Genomic DNA, 10,999 nt, shown 5'->3' on the forward strand with positions numbered 1-10,999 from the left:
GACTCTGTGCGACCCCAAAGATGGCAGCCCACCAAGCTCCCCCGTCCCTGGGATTCTCCAGGCAAGAACACTGGAATGGGTTGCCATTTCCTTCTCCAATGCAGGAAAGTGAAAAGTGAAAGTGAAGTCGCTCAGTCGTGTCCGACTCCTAGCGAGACCCCATGGACTGCAGCCCACCAGGCTCCTGCGTCCATGGGATTTTCCAGGCAAAAGTACTGGAGTGGGGTGCCATTGCCTTCTCCACTCAGGGGCTAGTTATTGCAAAAAGAGCAAATGTAAATCACCTCAGACAGTGAAGATTTAGTTGCAACAACTGATCATCCATGTGGAGCCAGAGCGAGGACTCCATGGCAAGAGTCAAGAGTTTGCTTTCATTTCACCATTACTAACCTGTGATCTTTGAGATGTCACTCTCTCTGTGAGCTTCCTTTTTCTGATGCAAAAAAATAAACATATGGATGAAAAATAGTTGCTTAAATGTTACAAGCCTTGGGTTGAGTTCTTTACAGTTAGAATCACATTCCATTCTCAAAGCAGCCCTAGGAGGTAAACACTGTTACTACCCTGATTTTACAAATGAGAAAACTAAGGTACAGAGACATTAACTTTTTCTTAGATAAGGAGCTAGTCAATACCCTTATCATCGGTATATATCATAGTCTAAGGTTTAGCCACTTTTAAAAACAAGAATAGTGAGAGGCCAAGGAGCTCATGAATGTGTGTAGGCCTGTGTCAAGAGGAGGACACTTTCGCATGGCTGCAAATGCCTGAGGACCTGCTTGGCTGGATCGGATATCAGTGAGCAGGCCACAGATTATAAGGTCTTAGAGAAGAAATTTGAGATAACAGAAAGCTTATCTTCCAACAGAGTTCATGAGAATTCAACCCCATCCAGACTTCAGTTTCAGGAGCAGAGAAAGCCTTTTGTGTGAACCTGGAAGAGGCAGGGCAGATGGAAGGGACTGGATGTAAAAGGGCTTAGAACTGAAGAGGAAGAAGGTATCACTTCAATAAACAAGGGAGTTCAGTAAAGCTGGGCTGTCAGAGAAAAGCTGGAGGGGAGCAGATGGGAGTGAGGATGTGTGGGAGAAATAACTCTGACTCTTCACCAATTCAAATATTAATGCTTTCCAACAAATTTAAGATTGTTACCTTATTAGGACCTTACTAGAAATAGTTTTATGGAGTAAGTGAGGGTAGAGATGATTATTTATAACAAATGAAGCTTAGTCAAGCCCAAGGCAACCAAGGAGGATTCCCCTGCTTACATGCTTAGTCTTGTCTGATTCTTTGCGACCCCATGGACTGTAGCCTGCCAGACTCCTCTGTCAATGGAATTTTCCCACCAAGAATACTGGAGTGGGTTGCCATTTCCTTCTCCAGGGAAGTTCCTTATCTCATATTTTAGAGCTTTCTCCTAGACAATTTGCCCTGTGAATGTGTACCCATCATTTGTGTTACTCCTGCACTAACAAGCCCTTCTCCAGGGCACAGGTTAAGAGTATCTGAGACATTCAGGCCCACACAGCTAGACTTCATAGTTAGAAAATACAGTGTGCTGTGGACTAAGTGAGGAAAGTTTGAGGGGACAGGACTGAGGATTATTAGTCATGTGGGACAATGCTTTTCAAACTTTAGTTTGCATATAAATTACATGAGAATCTTGATTTTAAAAAGCAGATTCTGATTCAGTGGCGGTGACTTTACTTCCTGGGTGCAGAGCTGGCACCTGGGAACTACCAGGCACTTAGAGAAGGTAGAGACAGTATTTAAAGTTCCAAAGGGGAAAGCCTCCACCTTCACCTGCCAGGATACGGGTGCCAGAACCACCAGTGGGTGGCCTGTCAGGGGGAGGTACTGGGTGCACTGAGCCTTCAGGGCTTGTGGTCTGGGGCAGGACAGTGATGGGGGAGGTGGATGTTGGGGAGAGGGAAGAAGAGGAAGGGGGAGGGATCGCAGGGTGGAGGGAGGTTTGCCTGTGTGTTAATGCTTCTCTGTGATTGGAGGATTAATCTTCAAACTGGTCCCTGCCGGGAGCTCAAAAGGGGTTGAGATCCCTAGGGATCTGAGACTTGCCTGGAACTCCTAGTTCGAGCCATGATCCTGCAGCTCTGGGCCTCATGTCTTTTCCCACTGTTCCTGGTCGGCTTAGCTCAGCTGACTCCAAAGCAGCAACAGATGAAGGTAAGTGTCCTGCAGGGAACCGAGGTGGATTCCAGCTCTGATGGCGAACTAGGCTGCCAAGGAAGCCAGGAGTTCTCCCTTCTTCTCTCCTAGGAAGGATGAGATTCATCTCCCCAGCCTTTCCTAACTGACGTCTGCCATTGCCACTGCTGTTCTCTGAGGCAGAGGCTCTCCTAAACTGCCTGTCTTTACGTGGATCATCTCCCCTTAGCCTGGTGGGTCACTGGGCAGAAAGTGGAAAAGTGGATGAAGGACGAAGGCTGCTCTCCCTGTGTTCTGCTTTGCCACTTGCCCCTGGTGGCCGCTGGATAACCCAGAACCCATCCCTCCACCCTGGTCTGGAACACTGGGGAATCTTGCAGATCTGGGAAACAGGGATGTGAAGTAGTAACTGGATTGAGAAGGAGGCTGAACTGGCAGCTCTTGGAGAAACTGAAACTCTTGGGCAGGTGGAAAAAGAAGCTGGTGCTGAAATGTGCCCTAAGGAGTTCCAGAGTCAGGAAAGAGGGGCCCTTTTTTCTTTTAGGGAATAATAAAAGGCAAAAGGCAAGGAGAGTTGCTTGCTGATTTTAATTTCAGGGGAAGTGATGTGGCAAGAGCTCAGATCAGAGTAAGATCTTTGCTTTTAAGTCTTGGTACTGCTCCAAATCACCCAATGCTTCTCCCCTCACCCCAGGAAAAATGTCCACATTTGCTGCCAGTAGCATCCTTTAAGGGTGTGTATATGAGTCTTAGGATGCTAAGTGGCAGCTGAAGTAAATGACTTGAGGTAACAAGTTTTAAGTTTAAAATTGGGCATATTCATTCAAAAACACAGCTTCACTGTGATGTTAAGCCAGTTAGACATCTTTTATTGACCCCTTTCTTTCCTCTCTAAAAGTTGGAGAAAACCTATCTTGTAGTGCAGTGATCACCTAGAAAGTTTGTTAAAGCACAGGTTACTGGGTCACACCTCCAAAGCTTCTGATCCAGTAGGTTTTAGTAGAGTCCAAATTTGCTTTTCTAATTTGTTCTCAGATGATACTGGTGCAGGTCCTCAAACCACACTTCAAGTGCTCTATTATTGGGTTCATGTGAAGTGTAAAATGGTGTATATAACATGAATCTACTATAAATGTAATATCAAGACTGGTAGCTGTAGTAAGATCATCTCTCTTCTCTGATATTAAAAAAAAAAACAAGCATCTACTGAGGGCCATCCACGTCTATGTCAGCAGCTGCTGCCTGATTGGGTGTGGAATTTCTGCCATAGAATATTATCTTGTGAGTAAAAGGCTGTGTTTTAGGGTATCCTGATCTCTTCAAACAGACCTAAGCAAATTGGAGCAGAACTGAAAGCCAAGAAGGAAAGATCAGCCTCTTCCAAGCGGCAGTATTCTTGGAATTCTACATGCCAGTTCACAAGGTGGCATCCATACATGATAAAGACAGCCAGAAGTTGTTGAGGCATTTTAGCTTTTTGTTCCAGATCCTGTCGGCTTTTTTCCCTTGCCATCCTTGTAGGTAGGAAGTCTATTCCCTTTGCTTCCTATTTTACACAGAGATAAGAAAGGGCACTGAGGATGAATTTTGTAGGTACCAATAAGCCCCTACTGGCAAAGCTTTGGAAAATGCCTCTGGGATCTAGAGGAGGAACAAGTTATTTGCTGAGCTCTGGGGAAGGAAACTACAATGTGAGAACATATAGATGAGACATTTATATAAAACATATTTCTGTTGTGAGAAACTCTGCCAAAATCTGTTAAAAATATTTGCAAAGAGATATGATGACTGGAATAGGGTGTTAGGATATGGAAGAGAGTGCAGGTAAACTGTAAATCATCAATCAGAGGATGGCAGTAAATTGTATTAAGATTCCAGGAATGGAAAGATGATTATAAAGTGCTTGTCCCACCATTGCAAAAAAGATTTTAAATTAGAAGGTATAAATTCTAGTTGTGGCATTGTTGTTTAGTCGCTAAGTCGTGTCCGACTCTGTGACCTCATGGACTATAGCCCACCAGGCTCCTCTGTCCATGGGACTTCCGAGGCAAGAATATTGGAGTGGGTTGCCATTTTTTTCTCCAGAGGATCTTGCCAATCTTGGGATCGAACCCGAGTCTCCTGCTTGGCAGGCGGATTCTTTTCCACTGAACCACCTGTAAAGTCCCAGTTGTGGCATTAGCCGTAACTAAAAATATTACTTGGAATATTCTCTTCGGTTCTTAGAGTTTCAAAAAGTCCACAGATGTTAGAGATTATCATTTGCTTTATCATCACATCACTGTGGTTATTTTTGTTATATTTCAGGTGGATTGCTATAAGGGGGTGACAGGCACCATCTATGAGTATGGAGCCCTCACCCTCAATGGTGAGGAGTATATCCAGTTCAAGCAGTATGTGGGCAAGCATGTCCTGTTTGTCAATGTGGCCACCTATTGAGGCTTGACAGCTCAGTATCCAGGTAAGAACTCATGTTTCAACTCTCTTGGAACTAGCTTTGTCAGATGGCCATAGTCTAGTTCCAGAAAGTGAGAGTCAAGTCGCTCGGTTGTGACTCTTTGCGATCCCATGGACTGTAGCCTACCAGGCTCTTCCATCCATGGGATTTTCCAGGCAAGAATACTGAGTGGGTTGCCATTGCCTTCTTTAGGAGATCTTCCTGACCCAGGGATTAAACCCGGGTCTCCTGCATTGTAGGCAGACCCTCTACCGTCTGAGCCACCAGGGAAGTCCTAACTCCAGAAGGTTTTGCTAATTTGTTATTGGGAGGAAACAAGGGGCTGGGGGAAGGTAGGTGATCATGTGACTCTATCCCCTACATCCTGCCATTGCTCTGCTCCTTAGAAATGCTAGGAGAATTATCTCGGGATTTGAGAACTAAGATTCTCCCAAAGATTTAGCAAAGACCACCAGGAATGTATCTGTATTTGAGTTTGTTGCTCAACGTTCTGAGGGAAAACATATACTGTAGGGAACCATGGGGCTTCTCAGTAAGAAGATGTTATTAATAGAAAGGACTTATTTGAGGATCTGAGCTTGTGTTATATGATTTGGGGAAGGGTTCAAGGGATTGAAGCTTGGTTCTGGATTGGATGCTGTCAGGAAATGAGAAAATGGGCACAGTGAAGTGATTGGTATCTTAATAAATCATATCTACAGAATAGGAGGAATAAAGCAAGGATAAACAGCAATCACTTAGATTGGTAAGAATAGGGTGATACTTGGTCATTTTTGTGATTTGAATAATGTTCATGTTTTGTCCGGTTAAAGGTCTCTTGTATGAAACTGATCTTCTGTGAAACTGTTTATGTTCAGGAGGAGAACAACAAGCTCTAGCTGTAAGTCCCAGGCCAGAATCTAGCTTTCAGGGGCTAATTTTATCTTTCTCACTGGTAACTTCTGGTAACAGGAGAGAAGATTGACCTTTGAGCCTCTGGAAAAATACCTTTGGGTTCTGCAGGTACTTCCAAATGGCAGAGAAGAGGAAACGTAGTTACCATCTATGCACTGTTTATTTGGAGTGAGGGCTAAGAGGAGATGCCAGCAGATAGAGCTGAGTCTGATTAGGACTGGCTGGTGCTGGTCATGAAGTCAGTAAATCTGAACTGAAAGTGGCTGAAGTTGGAAATAATGGCACAAGTCCAGACAGACACTGGGAAGCTTCCTGACAGTGGGAAAGAGCTGAAAGTTTGTTTTCAAAGGAGTTTGTAGCCTTAGAATCCTAATGAGTCTTTCAGGGAAATGGCAGCATTTATGTCACTGGAACTGACAAAAAGAATGCTCTGGAGCTAGACTTAAGCATTTCTCTGATTCCCTCTGTAACTCCCAGGTTAGAGCACCGAAGAGTGCTCCTGGGAGGGTGACTGGAGTGTAACACTGTGTCACCATGGGGCCAATGGTGGGAGGATGGGGATAGAATGTCCATTTTGTTTGCCATTCCTTAAAACACTTTTTGATCAATCAACTAAGGAAGGCAATGGCATTTAAATCTGACTTCTCTTCAGAATCAAACGGGACCCACCCCCAAAACACACACACACACACACACACACACACATACACCAATTTAAGCAATCTGTGCTTTTAAAGAAGGGCTCCTATTGGATGACGAAGTGGAGCCACTTATGGGAACTTCTGCACAAGATAAAAGGCAGTTGTTTGGATGTGTTTCTGGAAATCTGTGTTCTAGCCTTTTGCTCTGTTTCCTCAAACTTCATGATCTTGAATCTTTCCCTTCATAGTCCTCAGCTTATTCATGTGATAGACAGATACTGCTTTTACTGCTCAAGATAGAGCTACCCATGCTGTTCACCCTCTGCTTACAGAACTGAATGCACTACAGGAGGAGCTGAAGCCTTTCGGTGTAGTTGTGCTGGGCTTTCCCTGCAATCAATTTGGAAAACAAGAGCCAGCAAAGAACTCAGAGATCCTTATGGGGCTCAAGTAAGTGCCTGCTTGGGACCCTGCAAGACCGTGTTAGAATTTTCCTCCCACATTCCACCTAGAGGCTTCTCATTCTGGAGACTTCTGGGGTGATTGACAGATTAATTGGTTCAAGAACATCATTTTGATGCCTTGAATTCAGTTATGCCCTGCTGGTAGTGCTCAACAATTCTAACTTTGAGTTGTTTAATGATAAGACTACAGGAAATCTAATGAAAAGAAGCACGTGAAAGGAGAAAGCCTAGGAAATAGAAATGAATCAAGAATTTTAACCTTAAAATATTGCTTTCCAATTTTCTTTTTAAATATTTTTTACTGGAGTATAGTTGATTTACAATATTGTGTTAATTTCAGATGTATAGCAAAGTGAATCAGTTATACGTGTACATATATCCACGCTTTTAGATCTTTTCCCCGCATAGGTCATTAGAGAGTATTGAATAGAGTTCCCTGTGCTATACAGCTGGTCCTTATTACTTTTCTATTTTATATATAGTAGTGTGTATATGTCAATCCCAATCTCCCAGTTTATCCTTGGTAACCATAACATTGGGCTTCCCTGGTGGCTCAGATGGTAAAGAATCTGTCTACAATGCAGGAGATCTGGGTTTGATCCCTGGGTCAGGAAGATCCCCTGGACAAGGGAATGGCAACCTGATTCAGTATATTTGCCTGGAAAATTACATGGACAAAGGAGCCTGATGGGCTAGAGTCCATGGGGCTGCAATTAGTCTGATAGGACTGAGCACACACAACCATAAGATTCTTTTCCACATCTGTGACTCTATTTCTGTTTTGTAAATAAGTTTATTTGTACCATTTTTAAAAGATACGATATATAAGTGTTAACATATGATATTTGTCTTTCTCTGTTTGACTTAATTCACTTAATTCACTGTGATAATCTCTAGATCCATCCATGTTGCTGTAAATGGCATTTCATTCTTTTTTATGGCTGAGGAATACCCTGCTTCCAATTTTCTTGGAATTCTCTATTGGCTCCTTAAAGCATATGCATGAAGTCCTGATTCCCAAAGACCACTCTTTCCTCATCTTCCCTGTCTACGACCTCTCTTTCTTTATCTCTAATTTCACTTTGTGGCCAAATTGTGGTGGCCATTATTATCCACCCTTTTCTTAATTTGAATGGTCTCAGGATTGTTCTGGTTCATTGCAGGTATGTACGTCCAGGTGGTGGCTTTGTTCCCAATTTTCAGCTCTTTGAGAAAGGGGATGTGAATGGAGAAAAAGAACAGAAGGTCTTTACCTTCCTGAAGGTAAGTGAGCATAAACCTGGCAAGAATTGCTCAGGTAGGTAACAGTGCCCTGAAAGCATGGGGCTCAAGTCTAGGATTGAGTTTGGACTCCTTGGAAAGAAATTCTCAGATAAGTTCATGGATGGTGGCAATATTTGTTGTGAAGCTTTAACTTCAAGTAATGGAAACATATAAATATGATTGCTCTAATATAGACTAACTTTTCTTACTGAATGGTAATGATTCATTTATTCAACATTTATCAAATCTTTAGCTCTGTGCAAGAACTGTGCTACACAATGAGTTAACAAATGTTAATAGGGCATAATTTCTTCCTTGAAAGAATTCATATCTAATCAGGGAGACAAACACAGAAATAGGTAATAAAGAGTGTCACAAGAGTATTAGAACCACAGAAACCCAGAACAGAAGGACCCCCTTTTTTGTAGCTAAAGAAACTGAAGCTTTAGAAGTGTTATGCGTTACCAAAAACACACACACACACAAAAAAACAAAAACAGAAGATAGTCTTTCTTTGAAGCACTGTGAATCCCATATAATCATGGGATTGAGGGAGAAACAGAGAAAGGAATAAACTTTTCTGTTTGCTATCATACTAACTCTTGGTTGTTGATTGTACTGGTAATGATGTATTGGAACGTCTATGGTTCACTAGGAGCATGTCAATTAGTCAATATACTGAGATACATACTGGTGAGTAGATATTCTAGGGGTGGGGATAAGACGAGACCACACAGAAACAGAAAAAACATTGTCGATTTCTCTCTCTCTGCTCCAGAACGCCTGCCCTCCAACCTCTGATCTTTTGGGCTCATCAAGTCAGCTCTTCTGGGAGCCCATGAAGGTCCATGACATTCGCTGGAACTTTGAGAAGTTTCTAGTGGGGCCTGATGGCGTCCCTGTCATGCGTTGGTACCACCGGGCTTCAGTCAGCACAGTTAAATCAGACATGCTGGAGTACCTGAAGCAGTTCAAAAGCGAATAGGAAGGGCCAGACACCGTCAGAAGTTGCCTCCCATCTGAACACATTTAAGGATCCCATCTTTGCTTCGAGTCCTTTTCCACCCAGCCTCCATATGACCAAACCATCCTGTACAGCCCAAATGTGTGTGTGTGTGTGTGTGTGTGTGTGTGAGAGAGAGAGAGAGAGAGAGAGAGACAATTAAAGAAAACCTGTCTCCCAACTCTCTGACCTCAAAATACCAAATTTTTTCCACTCCATTCCAAAGGAAAATCATATTATAGATAGGGACTACCCATGTCCCTAAAAACGCAGTCCCCAGAAGTCCTGACATCCATCCTTTCCCAATGCTGAAGGTTTAAGAAAAGCAGAAACTGGCAGCAAGACTCTCAGCATCTCCTTAATAGCCTCTTCTCTCCTCCAAGACAGGCATGCGTTGTTAAATTCTTCCTCTCCCTAGTTAGTTTTCATTTATCCCCTGACACCCTGAGTTCTCTTGTAGGATCTCTGAAGGCAGAGTGAGAGCAGAAACTTCATCTCACATGAGCTGAGGGGCATCTCCATGATGGTGGGTCCCAAAGTCCCTGTGGGCAGGACCCAACCAGAACCTTCCTTGGTGCCTGTCCCTTAGTGCATTCAGGTCATGGCACCTGGGCAGGGATGTTCCTTCATTCAGAATGATGGGTTTCTCTCCTCACCCTTTAAACTCATCCTTATCACTGTCTCAAATTAAAAAGAATTCTGCAGCAGCTGGTTTCCCGTGGTGTTTTTCCAGTCCTATATTACGTGTGGAGTCATACCACTTCTTCCTCTCACTTTATTTCTGCTTCCTTCAGTATCTAGCTCACCTAGCTCTGAAGTATTTTGTTTTTCTCATAGTGCTCTAGACCTTTTGTTGGCTCATCCGAAAACACTGGGTGGGACTGGCTGCACAGAGTTGCTGTGACACGAACAGGGGAAGTACAGCCCCCTGTACTTCCTCATTCAGATCCCCTGGGGAGTCCCTTCTTGAATCTTCTCTCTCTCTCAACAAACATGCATCCATTTTTGTTTACAAAATTAATTTCTGCTCACTGTTAAAAATCTAAAAACATATAAAAGTAGAAGAAAAGCATACCAAACCTCACTTCTAATCAGAGGAGTCAAGAATATACTGGAAGCCCTATCTAGCCCATGCTGTTTTATACTTAAACTTCAATCTTTATATGAAGACAGATTTCAGAATATCAAAAACAGGAAAGAAAAGATTGTATGAAGAGTAAAATCGGTGTTTTTTTCTCTTTTCACAAATTACTATTAACACAGCTACTTGCACTTTAAAGGGTCTTTTTTAAAAAAGTACACAAAATATAAGTATCAGTGAGTAATATAAAATATAATTCTGGTTTGTACCTAAATAGATGTGATCCCTGACTTAATCTTTATACAGCAACATGAAAATTGGCAGACTAAGCCAGAAATGACCAGGGAAGTGATTCTTAAGACTCTAAATATTCATAGATGATAGACACACATGAGAAATGGAAAATATTTTCAAAATATTTGGATATTTTGTCTTCTTGAATTCAAAATCGTGTAAGAAAAAAAAAATGGGTTAAAAAAAACAAAGCTAGGGGGGACTTCCCTGTGGTCCCGTGGCTAAGACTCCATGCTCCCAAGATAGGGGGCCTGAGTTCAATCCTTGGTCAGGGAACTAGATCCCACATGCTGCAACTGAAGGGCCCACACGCTGCCACAAAGATTGAAGATCTTGTGTGTCACAGCTAAGACCCAGTACAGCCAAAAAAAAAAAAAAGCTGAGGCTTCCCTAGTGGTTCAGTGGTATAAAGAATCCACCTGCCAATGCAGGAGACACAGCTTTGATCCCTGATCCAGGAGGATCTCACATGCCCCCACATGCCACAGAGCGGCTAAGCCAATGCGCCTCAGCTATTAAGCCTGTGCTCTAGAGCCCAGGAGCCCACAACTACCAAAGCCTGGGCACCCTAGAGCCCATGTTCCCCAACCAGAGAAGCCACAGCAATAAGAATCCCAGGTCCCGCAACTAGAGAGTAGTCCCTGCTTGCCACGACTAGAGAAAAACCCTCGAAGCAACAAAGACCCAGCAGAGCCAAAAATAAATAAAATTATATATATAAAAAAAAAAAACCTG

The 10,999-nt window shown here is 43.0% G+C and overlaps 1 protein-coding gene across 1 annotated transcript; it reads left to right on the forward strand.

Moving 5' to 3' along the window:
• Positions 1 to 2,097: 2,097 nt before the first annotated feature.
• GPX6 (glutathione peroxidase 6 (olfactory)) lies at positions 2,098 to 10,133 on the forward strand. Its single transcript, XM_010857312.1, is given in 5 exon segments — positions 2,098 to 2,184; positions 4,474 to 4,627; positions 6,492 to 6,609; positions 7,787 to 7,886; positions 8,665 to 10,133. Coding segments are annotated over 5 exon segments (666 nt in total). The 3' UTR covers positions 8,872 to 10,133.
• Positions 10,134 to 10,999: the final 866 nt, after the last annotated feature.

Source organism: Bison bison, unplaced genomic scaffold (assembly GCF_000754665.1).
Source record: "Bison bison bison isolate TAMUID 2011002044 unplaced genomic scaffold, Bison_UMD1.0 scf7180017864379, whole genome shotgun sequence".
Taxonomy (NCBI): Eukaryota; Metazoa; Chordata; class Mammalia; order Artiodactyla; family Bovidae; genus Bison; species Bison bison.